This window comes from Sapajus apella, unplaced genomic scaffold (assembly GCF_009761245.1).
Source record: "Sapajus apella isolate SASKATOON/1434 unplaced genomic scaffold, GSC_monkey_1.0 scaffold17, whole genome shotgun sequence".
NCBI classification, from domain to species: domain Eukaryota; kingdom Metazoa; phylum Chordata; class Mammalia; order Primates; family Cebidae; genus Sapajus; species Sapajus apella.
The window spans coordinates 15,828,311-15,847,324 of NW_022436957.1; the positions used below are offsets into that span (position 1 = coordinate 15,828,311).

A 19,014-nucleotide genomic window follows, 5' to 3' on the forward strand; every position below is an offset into this window, starting at 1 on the left:
GGGGAGAGATAGCAAGGGGAGAAATCCAGATATAGGTGAAGGGGAGGAAGGCAGCAAATCACACTGCCATGTGTGTACCTATGCAACAATTTTGCATGTTCTTCAAATGTACCCCAAAACCTAAAATGCAATTAAAAAAAACGTTGCCAATGTATATGCATGAAAGTGTATATTCAAAAAAAAATAAAATAAAATAAAAATAAATAAGTAAAATAAAAAAGAAGGGTAGCTGCAAGACTATATAAACTCATAGCGGTCACTTAAAATGGGTGAACTTTACAGTATGTAAGTTACACCTCAAGAAAACTATAGTAGGAAGAAAGGGAGAAAGGGGGAAATGGGGGAGGAGAGGAGAGGAAAGGAAAAGGAATAGAAAAGCAAGCACAAATATAGGAGGGCAATGTTTTGTAAAAATCCATTTCAGCTACAGAGATATGTACACTGTAGTATGTATTTCTATTTGTGGAGTTATTAATGATCCAAAAAGTTGGAAACCTCCTGCTTTAAGGGAGTGACACGTAGGACAGTGCTTTGCAAACTTGATGGGAATCCTTTGGGGATCTTCTTATAATGCAGGTCATATTCAATACGTCTGGGGCAGGGTCCCAGAGTCTACATTTTGAACAAGTCTCAGCTCCTGCTGACATTGCTGAGTCTGTGGACCTCACTTCTGAGTAGCAAGGACTAGGGTATAAATTGAGGCTGAGCTACTGAGAATACACAAACTTAAGACTGTCACTGTTGGAAGGGTCTTTAGAAAAATCTAGTACCCTATTCCCCAAATGGACATGATCATGAGAACCTTCTAGGGTACTTATTAAAAACACAGATTCACTTTGGGAGGCCAAGGCAGGTGAATCATGAGGTCAAGAGTTCGAGACCAGCCTGGTCAACATGGTGAAACCCCGTCTCTACTAAAAATACAAAAAATTAGCTGGGCATGGTGGCAGGCGCCTGTAATCCCAGCTACTCGGGAGGCTGAGGCAGGAAAATCACTTGAACCTGGGAGGCGGAGGTTGCAGTGAGCCGAGATCACGCCACTGCACTCCAGCCCAGCGACAGTATGAGACTCCATCTCAAACAAACAAACAAAAAAACAAAAACAGATTCTTGTAATCAAGACAGTATGATACTGGCATAAGGACAGACAAACATAACAGAAGAGAATGCAGAGTCCATATGTGAGCAACAGAATATATGACAAAACTGTCAAGAAAATTTAATGGAAAAAGAACAGTATCTTCAGCAAATGATACTGGAACTGAACATCCATATGCAAACAAATGACCCGTGACTGAAACCTCACATCATATATAAAAATTAACTTCCAAATAGACCTAAACATGAAGCCATAAAACTTCCAGAAGAAAATACAGGAGAGGCTGGGTGTGGTGGCTCACACGTGTAATCCTAGCACTTTGGGAGGCTGAGGTGGGTAGACCACTTGAAGTCAGGAGTTCAAGACCAACCTGGCCAACATGGTGAAACCCTGTTTCTACTAAAAATACAAAAATCAGCCAGAAATCTCTTGAATCTGGGAGGTGGAGGTTGCAGTGAGCCGAGATCATGCCACTGCACTCCAGCCTGGGCAAAAAAGCAAGATTCTGTCTCAAAAAAAAAAAAAAAAAAGAAACAAAAAAGAAAACACAGGAGAAAACCTTCATGACCGTAGAGTAGGCAAGGACTTCTTAGAACACAAAAAGCTCAAATAATAAAAGAAAAAAATTGATAAATCAAACTTTATCAAAATTTAAATCTTCTGTTCTTCAAAAGACACCATGAAAATTAAAAGGCAAATAAGATGAGGAGAAAATATTCACAATAAAAATGTCAGACAAAGAACTGTGTTCAGGCTGGGTGTGGTGGCTCACACCTGTAATCTCAATACTTTGGGAGGCTAAGGTGGGAGGACTGCTTGAGCCCAGGAGTTCGACACCAGATAAAGCAAGATAGTGAGACCCTGTGTCTGCAAAAAAAGAAAAGAAAGAAAGAAAGAAAGAAAATTAGCTGGGTGTGGTGGGGTACACCTGTATTCCCAGCTACTAGGGAGGCTAAGCCAGTAGGATCCCTTGAGCTCAGGAATTTGAGGTAACACTGAGGTATGACGATGTCATGGCACACTCCAGCCTGGGACACAGAGACTCCATCTCAAAAAAAAAAAAAGAAAACTATTGACCAACTTTCTTGTGAATAAAATATAAACAAATAAAAACATCTTGCAGCTCAATAAGTAACTCAAAAAAATGTGCACAAGATGTGAAGAGAGGCTGGGCATGGTGGCTCACACCCGTAATGCCAGCACTTTGGGAGGCCAAGGCAGACAGATCACTTGAGGTCAGGAGTTTAAGACCAGCGTGGCTAACACGGTGAAACCCCATCTCTACTAAAAATGCAAAAATTAGCCCGGCATAGTGGCACATGCCTGTAATTCCAGCTACTTGGGAGACTGAGACAGAAGTCTCGCTGGAATCAGGGAGATGGAGGTTGCAGTAGCTGATATCACTCCACTGCACTCCAGCCTGGGTAACAAGAGTGAGACTTTGTTTCAAAAAAAAAAAAAAAAATGTGAACAAACACTTCACATGCTAATCAACACATGAAAAAATACTCAACATCTTTGATCATTAGGGAAATGCAAGGTAAAACCTGTACCATTATACATATACTGAAATGGCAAAAAAATTTAAATCCCACAAAAAATTGACTAAAGCAAGCACTGGCAAAGGTGCAAAACAATTAGAACTTTCATACACTTCAGGTGAGGGTGTAAAAGAGTACAACCACTTGGGAAAAGATTTGGCAGTTCTTTCCGCAGTTAAAGCATACATATGACCCAGCAATCCCATCCTGAGGGATTTACCCAAGAGAAATAAAGCAAGCACGGGACCACAAGGTGGTTTGCACATGCATGTTCAGAGCATCCTTGTCCATTATTGTCCAAAGCTGGAAACAGTCCAACTATCCATCAGGAAGAGAATGGATAAAACTTAGCCAGGAGTGGTGGCACGTGGCTGTGGTCTCAGCTACTCGGAAGGCTAAGGTGGGATCGCTTGAGCCAGGGAGGGGAGGATTACAATGAGCCCAGATGGTGTCACAGCACTCCAGCCTGGGTGACAGAGTAAGCCTCATCTCAGAAAAAAGAGAGAAAGAGAGAGAGAGAGAGAGAGAGAGAGAGAGAGAGCGCACGAGCGCGCGCATGGATAAAACAGCAATGTAGCAAAAACACTGTAGTATATTCACTGTGAGTGGAACACTTTTTTTTTTTTTTTTAAGAAGGAGTCTTGCTCTTGTTGCCCAGACTGGAGTGCAGTGGTGTGGTCATGGCTCACTGCAACACTCCACCTCCTGGGTTCAAGCAATTCTCCTGCCTCAGCCTCCAGAGTAGCTGGGATTACAGGCACCTGCCACCACGCCCAGCTAATTTTTGTGTTTTTAGTAGAGACAGGGTTTCACCATGTTGGCCAGGCTGGTCTCGAACTCCTGACCTCAGGTGATCCACCCATCTCTGCCTCTCAAAATCCTAGGATCACAGGAGTGAGCCACTGTGCCCAGCCCGGAACACTCTAGCAATAAAAAAACTAGTACTGGCCAGGCTCGGTGGTTCACGCCTGTAATCCCAGCACTTTGGGAGGCCAAGACGGACAGATCACCTGAGGTCAGGAGTTCAAGAACACCCTGGCCAACATGGTGAAACCCCTTCTCTACTAAAAATACAAAAATTAGCCAGGTGTGGAGGTACGTGCCTGTAATCCCAGCTACTCTGGAGGCTGAGGTAGGAGAATTGCTTGAACCCGGGAGGCGGAGGCTGCAATGACCCAGGACCACACCACTGTATTCCAGCCTAGGCAACAGAGCAAGACTCTGTCAAAAAACAAAAAACACAACCAGTACTTAAATACACACAACATGGCTGAATGTCAAACACATATTAAGTGAAAAAAGCCAGACAGAAATGAGTACACTCTGTATGATTCCACTCATACAAAATGTTGTATGGCAAAACTCATCTCTAGTAACAAAAAACTGATCAGTGGTTGCCTGGGGCTGGGCAGCAAGCATGCCTGCAAGTCTAATAATGGGAACATTCTGTATCTTGACTGTGGTGGGGATTCCCAAGATGGAGGTATTTGCCAAAGTATATATATCAGGTACACTTAAAATGGGTGCATTTCATCATATGTAAATTATATCTACAAATTTATCTATGTACATAAGTTATAGATCTACTCAATAAAGTTCATTAGAAACATACAGATTCCCAGGCTCTCTTCAGACTTGGTGAACTGGCATCTCCCAGGAAGAGGTAGAGAATCTCAATTTTCAACAAGTAGCCCAGATGTTTGTTAGGACCAGACAAGTGAGACAAATACTTCGCCAGGGCAGAAAAGGGAAGCCTAGCAAGGTGAAGTAGCTTGATCTCAAAAAACAATTAACAAGTGTCCCTGTTCACGGGACTGAATGTATATATATCAACATTTTAGCTAACAGGAAAATATAGAAGGAACGGGGCTGGACAGGGCAGGGCAATGAAAGTGGTCTGAGACACGGCCCTTTTCCTTCAAGCAGCATTTAGTGACCCAGCATTTAAAAAGCAGTAAGTTATTTCACTGTGTTGGCCAGGCTGGTCTAGAACTCCTGATCTCAGGTCACTGATCCACCTGCCTTGGCTGCCCAAAGTGCTGGGATTACAGGAGTGACCCACCACACCTGGCCTGCAGTTTTGATATTCCAGCTCCACCAGGTCTTTCTATCTTATTTAGCACTGTTTTCCCAGAACCTAGCCTAGAGGAGAATCTCAGGATGCCTTGTTAGAGGACCTTAAACATCACTTAATTTGCATATCTGTGGAACCCTTAAATCTTCTCCTTCAGCCTTTACTTATTGGATAAAAGAATTCTTTTCCTTCGGGCAAACAATAAAATACTTATCCAGGTGATTTGACTGCCCGATGCCCCTACAGCCCACCAAGAGCATCATCAAACTCCTTGAGTCAATGGATTTGTCTCACAGTCACTGGCATACTTAGCTCCTGGTGTAGACAGACCTGGTCTTCACCCTGCCAAGGAGAATTGCTTGATAAATGGTAGCTCTTTCCCTATAGAGACCTTCATGCAATCAATTTAGAAATGCTTAAATCAGTGGTTCTCCTCTACAAAAAAAATATATATATGTGTGTTACATATTACATATATATATATATAACATATACATATGTTGGATGTAGTGGCACATGCCTGTAGTCCCAGCTCTTTGGGTAGGCTGAGGTGGGAGGATTGCTTGAGCCCAGGAGTTCAAAGCTGCAGTGAGCCATGATCATGCCACTACAGCATGGGTGACAGAGCAAGACCCTGTCTCAAAAAAATTTGAAAAATGGCTGGGTGCGGTGGTTCATGCCTGTAATCCTAGCCCTTTGGGAGACCGAGGTGGGTGGATTACTTGAGGTCAGGAGATCAAGACCAGCCTCACCAATGTGGTAAAACCCTGTCTCTCCTAAAAATACAACAATTAGCCAGGCATGGTAGCACGCACTTGTAATACCAGCTACTTGGAAGGCTGAGGCTCAAGAATCGCTTGAACCCAGAAGGCAGAGGTTGCAGTGAGCTGCGATTGTGGCACTGCACTCTAGCCTGGGCAACAGAGCAAGACTCTGTCTAAAACAAAAATCAAAAAAAAAAAAAAAAAAAAAAAAAAACAACTAGAAGAGCATAACTGGAATGGTTGTAACACAAAGAAATGATCTAAACTATCTCACATATCTCATAAATATCTATACCTAATATGTACTCATAACAATTAAAAATTTTATAAAACCAAAAAACAAATCATTGGTAGATTCAGAAGTTCTTTAATCTGCAAATGGCTAAAGGAAGAACACTACCTAAAAACTCAGAGTTAGTGGAAAGGAAAGTTTAAGTTAAGCTAAGAATGCTACTTTGGAGTCAGCCACAATACGACCTGTTTAGCAAGACTGAATGCCTGAAGGCATGACCTAACCCTTGCCTTGTATGGCTTTTGGTCTTCTTTATAATTTACTATCTTATTGCCACAAAGGTTCTCTTCTGTCAGTCTTATGATCTCTATTTTCACATAAAAGCTGGTCAGTTGTTGTGCCTAAACTCTAAAAGGGACAGGGTATAAGGAGGCATGTGTGACCTTCCTTCTAGTCATGGCAGGGAACTCAGTTTTTACAGTTTATCTGGAGTTCCCTTGGCTAAGAGGGGGTCCACTCAGTTGGTAGGGAGCTTAGGAATTTATTTTTAGTTTACAGGTTATCGGATAAGCAGTCAACAGCCTGCCCTACCATTCATCCTTCTATGTGGATGTCCTACTGCCAGCCAGTAAGGGAGTGGCCTCTAAAAAAGCCTGTACCATCATTCTGCTAAAAACAAACCCGGTTCCGTGCACTAGCTATGTAAGATAAACAACTCTCTTGGCCTGCTTTCCTCTTCCGTAAAACAAGGTTAGCAGTGCCTTTGCCATATGATAGAGAAGAATTAAATAAACAAATGGGTTTGTCCACTTTTAACCTCTGCCAGACTGAGCTCTTGGAAAGCTAGGGCTGTGTTGGATCTATCCCATGTCGCAGGTTTGGCACATGTTAGGCATTTAATGAATGTATGCAGAGTGGACCAAGAGCTTCTTTTAAGAACCTGTCCTTAGACTTTGTCAAGGTAGTTTACAGAAATACCTTCTGGAGACTTTCACACTAGAAGACATGTTGCTGAAATAGAAGCTAGAAGGGAATGAGGAGTAAGACAGAATAACAAGTAGAAAAGACTGCTGTAAAAGCAAAGCAAAGAGTGTTACTGGGTTACAACTCAGCCAGGCTCAAATTTAGACAGGGCATTCAAAAGACAATGCCATGGAGGATTAGGGCTGCAGGTTAGCACATCTGTACCTACTCCACCCTCAGCCTTGCAACATGCTGCCGAGATGGCAACCAGGCTCTGTCTCTCCAGCCCAGCCTGGCCAACCGGCAATGGCTGCCTGGAGCACTGTGGCGGAAGGCTATAGAGGCTGCATTCAGGTTGGATGGGAAAGGATACAGTAGTAAATGAATCCAGGCTGGGCGCAGTGGCTCACGCCTGTAATGCCAGCACTTTGGGAGGGTGAAGCGGACGGATCATGAGGTCAAGAGATCGAGACCATCCTGGCCAACATGGTGAAACCCTGGGCGTGGTGGCGTGCACCTATGGTCCCAGCTACTCGGGAGGCTGAGGCAGGAGAATCACTTGAACCCAGAAGGCAGAGGTTGCAGTGAGCAGAGATCGTGCCATTGCACTCCAGCCTGGCGACAGAGTGAGACTGTGATTACAGGCATGTGCTATCACACCAGGCTAATTTTTGTATTTTTAGTAGAGATGGTGTTTCACCATATTGACCATCCTGGTTTCAAACTCCTGACCTCAGGTGATCCTGGCCTCCCAAAGTGCTGGGATTATAGGCGTGAGCCACCATGCCCGGCTTGAATAAATGTTTAAATGTTTTATTGATGCATATTATATATATTTATGTGATATATATGATATTTTGATGCATGTGTAACAACAGGGTGACTATTTTTTTGTTTTTCTCTTCATAGTTTTTTAACAATATATTATATATTTCAAAATAGCCGGAAGAGATTTGAATTGGTGTTTTTGTGGCTTTTTTTTTTTCCCTCCCTCATATTTATTTGTACAAATAGCACAGGAGGACCCCAGCCCCATGCAGATGGCAGCCCCGGGGGATCGCACCAGTCCTTCTGTCCTCACGTTGGCAGCCAGAGATATCTACTCTGAAGCCTTTGTAGGGGCCTGGGCACATTTGGGAGCCTGAGCTGGAACTGAAGCTGGAGCTGCAGCCTGGGCCTTGTTTTGATCCTTGGACTTGGCCTTGACTTTTGGCCGGCAGAGCCTGAGCCCCTTGGCAATGCGTGCACGAGCACGCTTCCCAAGCTTGGGGTGGGCAATGTAAGCAAGTCGATCAAGCTTGCGGCTGACACCCCCCTTTGGGATCTTGGGCTTAATCTCCTTGGGCTTTACGAGAGCCTTGATGGCCTCGGCACGTGCACTCATGGCCTTGGCATCGTTGGCCTGCATCTTCTTTAGGCCCTTCTTGTTGTGCTTCTTGGCAAAGCGCATGTTCCTCAGGAACTTGGGGTCCACCCCCTTAAGAGATTCGTATCATTGTGATCGGGGTTTCTTGATACCATTTCTGTGCCATTTTCGGGACTGGTTGTGTGTTGTGTGGTTCTTGGACTTGGCCATGTCTGCACCTAAGCCGCGGTTTCCGAAGCGCCTAGGACCGGAAGAGCTTTTGTGGCTTTTTTTAATGCAGTTTTTGTTGTTTTGAGACAGGGTCTCACTCAGTCGCCCAGGCTGAAGTGCAGTGGTTATTCATAGGCATGATCATAGCTCACTGCAGCCTGAAATTCCTGGGCTCAAGCGACCCTCCTTTTCTCAGCCTCCCAAGTATCTGGGACTATAGGCACAGGCCACCATGCCCTGCCAAGAAATGTTTTTAACCCTTTAAAAAAAAAAAATGATGGAAAACTGAGATCCTGAAAAATCTTTTCCCCAAGACAACACTGAGTGAGGGGCTGAGGCAATATCTGAAAATGCCTGTAGGAGGCATCTAATGCCCGGCCCCTGGGGGTCTGGAGGTAGAGCCTATACCCAACTCCAGCTGGCTCTGTGATCATCTATAGGTCCTCCTGGGCTAAAACAGATTCAGGACTTCTATCATCAAAACGCTCACCATTTTCTGTTTTAAGAAATTGTAATGAGTGTCACAGGTAGTGAGTAGCTAGGGCCAGTGTCACAGGCAGTAAAGGTATTTGCCAAGACAGTTGTAGGTAAAAGAAAAGGCATATTTATTAGAGAAGGATTAAGATGACAGCAAGAGTGAAAGATTTATTAGAGAAGGTATGAAAATATATTGCAAGCTTGCAATGGGTAGCACAGCAGAGAAGGCACTCTCTGCAAAGAGGCAGGGGCTGGAGGGAAGTTTTATAGGGTCATGCTGGAGGAAGCGACAGGCAGAAGAGGTTATTGTACCTTTGGTTGTTTGTGATTAGCCATCTCTCAGAGTAATTGTTCATTGTTCTTCCCCACCTTGGGTCCTCCCCAACCTGGGGCCCCTTTCTGATTGTTGCTTACTTATCAGCAAGCTAGGTATGGTGGCTCATGTCTGTAATCCCAGCACTTTGGGAGGCTGAGGTATGAGGACTGCGTGAAGCCAGGAGTCTGACCAGCCTCAGCAACATAGTGAGACCCCATCTCTACAAAAAAATTCTAAAAAATCAGCCAGACATGGGGTCATAAGCCAGTAGTCCCAGCTACTCAGGTGGTTGAGACAGAAGGATCTCCTAGGCCCAGAAGTTTTTTTATTTTGAGATGGAGTTTCATTCTTATAGCCCAGGCTGGAGGGCAATGACGTGATCTTGGCTCACTGCAACCTCTGGCTCCCAGGTTCAAGCAATTCTCTTGCCTCAGCCTCTGGAGCAGCTGGGATTACAGGTGTGCACCACCACACCTGGCTAATTTTGTATTTTTAGTATAGACGGGACTTCACTATGTTGGTCAGGCTGGTCTCAAACTCCTGACCTCAGGTGATCCGCCTGCCTGTCTCCCAAAGTGCTGGGATTATAGGTGTGAGCCACTGTGCCCAGCAGGGCCCAGAAGTTTGAGGCTGCAGTGAGCTATGATTGTGCCACTGTATTCGAGCCTGGGTGATAGACCCTACCTCTAAAAATGTAAAAATAAAAATTTAAAAAATGGTTGGAATGAAAAATGGCTTCCCTCAACCCTTCTCGGATCTTTGGCCTGGCAATGAATCAAATTGACATATAAACAGATTAACAGGAGAAAAATCATATATAACTACATTTATATATATATATATGGGAGTCCTACAAAATATGAGACTTCAAGAGGGGTCAGATCATTGTATCTTATATAGCATCCTGATCTACTGAAAAGAATAGAGGATTGGGGGTTTGGGGGGTGGTGGTGACACAAGTTACAGCAAGGTGAGGAGAGGAATTATATGGTGAATGAAGGTTATCTTGTTATACAGATAAAAAGCAATAAAAGTTGTCTTAAAGCAGTCCTCAGAATAGCTAATTGTCTAGGTTGGTGTCTAGAAGTTAATCTTCCCTGGTGGATAACACTCCGGGAGGGGATCCATAACAATTGAGATCCATCTTTAGGCAGACAAGGGAAGGGGACAGAAAGCCCCTGTCTGTATTTGTTATTCCCCAACTGCCCCCGTTTGAAGTCATCAGCAAACCAAAGCAGCATATTCAGGGGTAGCATTTCTTAAACTCCTTCAAAATAAATCAAAAGCCCAAATTTCCTCCCCAAACAGCAACTTACTCTATTTCTCCCCAAGTGTATTCCAGAACCCAAAGAAAGGCAGGACAGATCTTGTTCTAAGAGTACACTGTGCTTCTCTCTGACCTGGCTCAGAAAATTCCACAGCAAGGGCCTGCTGGTACTCGTTTCATTCCCAGAATACGGAGATGTAATGGAACAGGAGATACATATATAGCATGGAACAAACACCGATGTCTTTTTAACCAAAAACATTCTGTAGACAGACTAAATAGGACCCTGGCTACCCTTTTTTGTCAAGGTTATTTGTTTTGAGCAAGATGGTTTGCCTTGATTAAAGCTACCAGCGGCCAATAGTAAATGATAAAATTTTTTAAATCATCCACAAGAAATTATAACATCTACAGTTCACAGCAAGAATCTAAGCTTAATCAAACCTTTCCTGTGTTGATGATATCTATAGTAAACACAGTGTATAAAAATGTATTTAATAAAATACATGGTTCTAAAGAAACAAGCAAAATGTGGATGCTACCAATCTCTGCTTCCCCAGCATTAACCTGCTGAAGTCCTGCACATTATAACATAAATAGGGCTTGAATTCCATTCCAGAAGCTTTGGCCTATTCTTTATAAAACCTAACCCGTGCCTTGTACACAGTAGGCATACAATAAAATATGGCCTCTTAATAACAGTGTTGGGGCTCAGAAGCAGATATCTCAAAATATGGTCCTTTGACATACCGAACTGAAGAAGCCTCAAGGTCTCTCTGACCTTCCCCCTCCTCCCACTACCAATGTCTCCCTCAAAGCAGGATCAAGTTGAAGTTCCTTTATCTGCCTAAGGTCCAGACCCACCAAAAAGAACAATTATTTTTTTCTTCCCCTCCTTGTAGGACCAAGAATATAGCCACACCTGAAAAGACCCTTTCGCAAGATAGTGTACAAGTTATCTTGCTCCCTGATCCATTTATTCTCCCTAGTGATCCTCTCAGCAGAATTCCTCTTCTCCTGTCTCATAACTTATTTTGCCAGGATGGTATACAAAGCCTTTGAATCCTGTTGGGGGTAGGTAGTCACTCTATGGTTCTGTGTAAATATTAATAAAATGTGTATGCCTTTTCTCTAATTAATCTGCCTTTTGTGAGTTTACTTTTCAGCAAACCTTCAGAGGGCAAAGGGGAAGTTTCCCCTGGCCCTTAAAATGGCTAACATCATTGAGTTCTTACTCTGTGCCAGGTAACAGTAACAGTCCTGCTTAAGTTAAATACTAATATTCGCAGACTGTAATTTGCAAACTGATTTTGTATACTACTTTTTAGTAGTAATTTCACTACTAAATGTTTCTGTTAAGAGGAGGATCCAGTGGCTGAATTTATACATCTGGATACTACATTTATAAGGCAAGCATTTGACTTCTGTCCCGGCACCCACTCACATGGGCCACACACTGAAATCTCAGTTCGTTGCTCCCCAGACTGTGTGACTGATCAATCTAAGAGCAGCTTTCACCCAGCTCTCTCTTGCTAGCCTAGCTCTCAGTCCCTGCAGCCTCCCAGCCTGTGAAAAGGCGGCCAGCCTCACAGTGACAGAATGAAAGCAGATGACTTAGAAGGGTGTTTGAGGGCTGAAACACGCTATTTGTCCATCCCTGGTTTGTTGGATGAATTCTTGCAGTTGTTCCACATCTACCAATTCATCTAGTTTGGGAGCTAATTAAGGAGAATTTAGAGCTAATCTGCTAATATCAGAAGAGGGGAGGGAGGAAAGGGCAAAAGAAAAGAATGGAACAGAAAGGGAAAGAAGAGTGGGTGGCTTATATTACAATTTAGACAGGAAAAAATCACCATTAGGCCAGGCGTGGTGGCTCACACCTGTAATCCTAGCACTTTGGGAGGTTGAGGCAGGAGGGTCACCTGAGGTCAGGAGTTCGAGGCCAGCCTGGTCAACATGGTGAAACTCTGTTTCTGCAAAAAATACAAAAATTAGTTTGGCGTGATGGTGTGCACTTGTAGTCCCAGCTACTTGGGAGGCTGAGGCAGGAGAATTGCTTGAACTCAGGAGGCAGAGGTTGCAGTGAGCTGAGATTGCAGCACTGCACTCCAGCCTGGGCGACAGAGAGAGACTCAGTCACCAAAAAAAAAAAAAAAAAATCATCATTAAACAAGAATGCAAGAACACTGGCCAAAAATCTATAGAGACTGAGATTAGTGCCTAGGTAGGGCAGGGGGTTGGGGGGAAACAAGTGAGGAATTTCTTTTTGGGGTGATGTAAATATTCTGGAATTGACTGTGGTGATGGTTGCTTGACTTAATATGCTAAAAACCACTGAATTGAACATTTTAAAGGAGGGAATTGTATGATGTATTAAAAAAGAAAGAAAAGAAAGCTGGCCATGTATCTGAAAACCACAATAAAACCACGTCCAAAGTATAAAATATTAAAACCACAACTAAAGGATGAGAATGAGCGAAAACCAGAGCACCCTGGTATATGTATAAATGGCTTGTAATAACAAAAGCAGAGGAGTTGTATTTCTTGCTCCAAAGCAGAGCAATCTAAATCTGAAAACCAAATATTTAAGGCATTTATTGTAAACAACTTGCTTTATGTTTGGAAATGCAACTAGCTGCAGAATTTGGGACCAGAACCAGAGAAGGAACAGAAACAGTTCCCAGCTAGGGAAGCCCATGTGACAAAGCTTATACCACAGAATTGCCTGTTTGCTCCTATAGAACCAGGCTTCCAGAGCATTGCTGGGAACTCTGACCCATTTGTGAGGTTCTTCAACATCCCGTTCCATAAAACAAGGTCTCATGAGTAGCTGAAAGTATGTCAGGTAGCAGGGGAGCCTTTCTAAACCTCAGGTCGGAAAGCCTCGCAGTGGGCAGCATTTCAAGGAATTGGTACAAATATCCTTCATTTTTTTTTTTTTTTTTTTTTTGGAGACAGTCTCGCTCTGTCACCCAGGCTGGAATGCAGTGGCGCAATCTCAGCTCACTGCAATCTCCGCCTCCAGGGTTCAAGTGATTCTCTTGCCTCAGCCTCCCAAGTAGCTGAGATTACAGGTGCCACCACACCCAGCTAATTTTTGTATTTTTAGTAGAAATCGGATTTCACCATGTTGGCCAGGCTGGTCTCAAACTCCTGACCTCAACTGATCTGCTCGCCTCGGTCTCCCCAAGTGCTCAGACTAACAAATATCCTATTTTAAGAGTATCATACACAATCCTGAAAGCTCCCTTCCTTGCACCCAAGCCACTTTCTAGATTCTCTCTCTCCCTTTAGTTCCTAAGAGGCTATAAAAATCAGTGACTAGGCCAGGCATGGTAGCTCACGCCTGTAATCCCAGGCAGTGCAGTGAGCCAAGATCACGCCAGTGCACTCCAGCCTGGGCAACAGAGTGAGACTCCATCACAAAAAAAAAATAAATAAATCAGTGACTAGTGGAGATGATCACATGACCTCGTGAATATACTAAAAACCACTGAACTGTACACTTTACAAGGATGAAGTTTATGTTATTGTGAATTATATCTCAACAATGATTTAAAATTTTTTTTTAATTTTTTTAAAATTTAAAAAAAGGAAGATCATTTGAGTCCAGGAATTGGAGACCAGCCTTCGTAACATAGTGAGACCACATCTCTACAAAAAATTTAAAAATTAGCTGAATGTGGTGACACATGACTGTTTTTCCAGCTACTTGGGAGGCTGAGGTGGAAGGATCACTTAAGCCCAGAAATTTGAGACTGCAGTGACTATGACTGCACCAGTGCAGTTCAAACTGGGCAACGGAGCAAGACCCACCCTGTACCCCCTTCTCCCCCAGCACAAAACAGGGTCAAACATAGAATTTCCATATGATCTAGTAATTCTATTTTTGGGTATATATCCAAAAGAATTGAAAGCAGGGACTCAAATAGATATGTGCACACCTATGTTCACAGCAGCATTATTCACAATAGCCAAAAGGGCGAAGCAACCCCAATGTCTACTAACAAATGAATGCATAAACAAAATGTGGTGTATCTATGTAATGAAATATTATTTGGCCTTAAAAAGAAAAGAAGGCCAGGTGCAGTGGCTCAGGCCTGTAATCCCAGCACTTTGGGAGGCTGAGGCAGGTGGATCAACTGAGGTCAGGAGTTCGAGACCAGCTTGGCCAACATGGCAAAATCCCATCTCTACTAAAAATACAAAAAATTAGCCAGGCATGGTAGTGGGTGCCTGTAATCCCAGCTACTTGGGAGGCTGAGGCAGCAGAATTGCTTGAACCTGGGAGGCAGAGGTTGCAGTAAGCTAAGATGGTGCCATTGTACTCCAGCCTGGGTGACAGAGCAAGGCTCTGTCTCAAAAAAAAAAAAAAAAAAAAGAAAAGAAAAGAAAAAAGAAAAAGAGAAAAGAAAAGAAAAGAAAAGAAATTCTAGTGGCTCACACATGTAATCCCAACAATTTGGAAGGCTAAGGCAGGAGGACTGCTTGAGGTCAGGAGTTAAGATCAGCCTGGGCAACATAGGGAGACTCTGTCTCTACAATTTTTTTTTAATTAGCTGGGCACAATGGCACACGCCAACAGTCCTAGCTACTGGGGAGGCTGAGGTGGGAGGATCACTTGAGCTCAGGAGTTCGAGGTTACAGCGAACTATGATCACATCACCGTACTCCAGTCTCTAAAACAGAGCAAGACCCTGTTTCTTTTTCTCTTTTTTAAAAAAGGAAAAGAGGAAATTCTGAGACATACTACTTATACATACAACGTGATTGAACATTGAGGACATTATGCTAAGTGAAATGAGTCAGTATACTGGATAAATTTTATATGATTCTACTTATATGAGGTACCTAGAATAGACAAATGCAGGGAGACAGGAAGTAGACTGGAGGGACGTGGAAGGGGAAGTTATCATTTAGTGGGTCTATGTTGTATTTGGGATGATGGAGAAAGTTCTGAAAACAGATAGTGGTAACGGTTACACAACATTGTGAATGTATTTAATGCCACGAAATTGTACACTTAAAATGGTTAAAGTGCTGAGGTTTATGTTATGTAGATTCTACCACAATAAAAAACAAATTAAGGTCCTCACCTCTAAGAAGCCACACTTGATATCCGCTTTGGGTTAATTAGGCAGCACAAAAAAGATTTCAGAAAGTGAATACCCTTTTTGTATTCCAATTTAAGGAGGCCAAAATATTTTAACTGCATTAGTGGATGAAATTTAAAGCTTAGAGAGTCAACTTGGGTCATTCAAGAGGAAAATCTAAACCACTGCAGCCTGAATGAACATCTATGTTTTCCTATTAATAGCCTACAACTGTAAGGCAACTCCCTAGACCAGCACTGTCCTGTGGAATTTTTTGCAGTGACAGGAATGTTCTCCATCTGTGCCATCCAATTGGGCTACTGAGTACTTGAAACATGGCTTAGTGCAATCAAGAAACTGAATTGTTAATTTATTTAATTTTAATTAAGTAGCCACATGCGGAATTGGTTACCATACTGTCCAGTGCAGAGTGTAAACTATTAAACTTAAAAACTTATACCACACAATTCTCTTGCCAAAAGCCATGTGCAGTTTTCACAGCTCCGGATAGTTAGATGATCTTAAGCTCTGGGCCAATGCGTGGGGTGAAGCACCTAAGCAATGTGTGTCAAAGAGGGGTGGGGCCAAAAAATAAGAGTGTTATTTTCTTTGTCCACGTCTGTGGAAAAACACTAACTGCACAAAGTGGGAAGAGAAAGCTCACCTAGGACAGTGAGAACTAGGAACTAGGACAAGAGACTTTGACATACTTATGGGAAGAGAAAAATGAATGCTATTGTCAATGCTGCCTTAGGTGGGGAATAAAAAGGAATGCTTACCGGCTGGACAGCCTCCTGAATAGGGCACAACTACATACTTGAAGATTTTCCATCATAAATTAAGCTCCAGGTGAGAGAAAAAGAAATGTAATTTCTATGCAGAAACTGAAGAATGTGGCCAAAGATAGAGGTCTCCAGTAACTATGTGCTGAATACCTGGAAGTGCTGTCCTGCTAACCATGGGCCACCAAAGTATAAGTGACTGTCCCTCCCAAAGAAATCACTTCCCTTGGGGACTCATAAATGCACAAAAACTGACCCCAGCTCTCAGCCAGGATCCATCTATAGCCTTATGGTCCATTTTTCCATTTTCATTTATGGTACTTATCAATGTTCAACTTGGATTATAGTAAGTTAGAGACAGCCTATCTTACTAGGTTACTAGCTCTCTGAAGGCAAAGACCAAATATAAATATATCAATATAACTATATTGATGTAAGGATATACTATAACAAAAAATCCTTTTTATGTCCACAGACATCCAGCCTGGGTCCTTGTACTGGCTGCATGGATAATAAGCACACCTTCTACTTCACAGAATACTACCTATGTGCAAGACACTGCACTACAAACACTTTCCATGCATCACTTCATAATCCTCCTGTCAACTCCATGAAGTGTTTTAGATATATTCCCATTTCAAAGGTAAACCAGAGGCCAAGAAACTAATCTGTGGCCGGGCCCTATAGCTAGTTAGTGGCTAAGCCAGTATGTGATCAGATTAAGGTGATAAGTGGTAAATTCTTAACCAAGGTGAAAGGACTACATTATGGACAATTTGTGCAAACAGTTACAGAAGGGAGACACCAATGTCACAGGAGTAAACTCCAAATAAAAAGTCACACCAGGAGGGTTTAAACAACTGGAAGTGGTGGAGGCCTCAGAAAGGCTCTTGGTCCCCACATCTATGGAGACTTAAGAGGTTTTGTGAAAAGGACACCAAGGGGTTGTCTGGCCTGTCCACAGGGTGGGTAGCAAGAGGAGACATGTTTGTATCAACATAAAGAGCTTCCTGACCCAGGTGAAGGGTGCCCCTCCAGCCCCAGAGAATGCTGAGCCGATATCCAGTGCCTGTCCTGGAAAAAGTGAACACCTACCTGCGTACAGGGGACAGCTCACCCCGTATTCTTTGTCGAGATCACCTCCAGACCGGGACGGCAGGGAGTAAAGAGAGAGTCCAAATCCCAGAGGGACAGTTCTCAGCATGAATGCTGCCACCTGACATTTTCCACAACTCAAACACAGCAGGCAGAGAAAAGTGGATGTCCAACAAGCCAAGGGCCCTCCATAAACGCAGGTCCACAGTTTGGTTCAGGCTGTTCCAACCCTCATGGTATGTGTGCCATCCACACTACTCTAGGCCCAGGTGTGCCCCACTCTAGCATGGCCAGCTTATTTCAGATCAGCCTGTGAGCCACACATGTAATTATTAAATTGCTAAAGCTGTGATACTGTCAGTATGTTTTTAAACAGGGACCGATAACTCTGGCATAGGCCTGTCACAGTACTTCCTATCCTGAGATAATATTTTTCTTCAAAGACTGACTCCCTTTTGATCCAAATACCAACCAGCTAGGTTTTGGTTGACCTGGGAGGGCTGAGGAAGTCCGATGTCACACTGCAAATTAACACACACACATACACACTCTCTCTCTCTCTGGTCACAGCAATGCCAGGCTAAAGGAATGCTGCCAACACCTTGGCAGCCTAGAAAGAATAAGGCCCAGAAACCTTACAGCCCTCATGAAACCAGGTGTGTGCCCACAAAGTAAATTAGGGAATGAAGACAGAATACAGAAAGTGCTTACTTACCTGCATCAGGATGCTCCCAAAAGAAACAATGATCCTGTCTGCCTTTTGTCTATTACTAATCCCACCTTCTGAGATTCTTTCTCTAGTACCAAGAAATCTGCACCCACCATCTTGTGTCCAGGGGCATTGGAAACTCATCTCTACTCTGGCTTCACTTTCTGCAGACATTCCAACCTCAAGTTTCCAAGATGGGTTTAAGTCTACACACATGACATTCCCCGAGATCAAGAAAGCACTACTTACCTTGGACTCTTTCCTTTGGTAAGTAACAAGCTGCAGTATGTTGCTACATGAGTAGAGTCCAAGGAAAAGGAAAACTTGCCTTCCTGCAAAGGGTCCACGATCAGACTCCCCAGTAGCCAGCTGGAACTGTATTTTCCTCTCATTTACATATACAGTGAAGTTATTTCCAACCAACTCCCTTAGGAGGCGAGGCCCAAACTTCCTTCTAGAGCATTACTCACTTATAGATTAACTATCTTGGGCAAGACAACAGTGTGTAGAAGGTGGAAGCCAGGTTCTTTCCTCTACTCCTATTTTTATTTAGGGGAAATCCTACCTCCCTCAGACCCAGGGGGCTGAGGCAGAGTTGAGACTGGAAGCATGGGCTTTCATTTATATCTTCAGCTTGGCTTCCCTGCTCTGCTGAAAACTGCCCTCAGTCGGTTCTTTGCAGCCAAGGACCATTTAATAAATCAGCCACTATATACCCTGCTCATGAAGTGGTGTTCAGTTTGGCCAAGACAGAGGCATGTAAACAAATATTCATAATATAATGCTTATAAGTTGCAATAAAGCTAGCGGTGGAGCAAAGGGGGTTGCATTGCCTGGGACGTGCTCCTACATCTCCACCAGTACAGCTATAATTCAAAAGACTGACCATAAGTACTGACAAAGATGGGGAGGAACTAGAACTCTCATGCACTGTGTTGGGAATGCAAAGTGGTACAGCCACGTGGCTGGAAAAATGATGGCCCCAAGCTGTTGATGTTCTAGTTCCTAAAACCTGTGAATATGCTA

The 19,014-nt window shown here is 43.3% G+C and overlaps 2 protein-coding genes across 13 annotated transcripts in view; both read right to left on the reverse strand.

Moving 5' to 3' along the window:
• The window catches only part of MAP7D2 (MAP7 domain containing 2), a 126,510-nt gene that overhangs the window by 89,811 nt on the left and 17,685 nt on the right, over positions 1–19,014 (reverse strand). The gene's annotated exons all lie outside the window — the stretch shown is intronic.
• LOC116556739 (60S ribosomal protein L29-like) lies at positions 7,626–8,291 on the reverse strand. The gene has a single exon (XM_032286090.1). It carries the CDS (start codon positions 8,121–8,123, stop codon positions 7,773–7,775), a length of 351 nt encoding a protein of 116 aa, XP_032141981.1. The 5' UTR covers positions 8,124–8,291; the 3' UTR covers positions 7,626–7,772.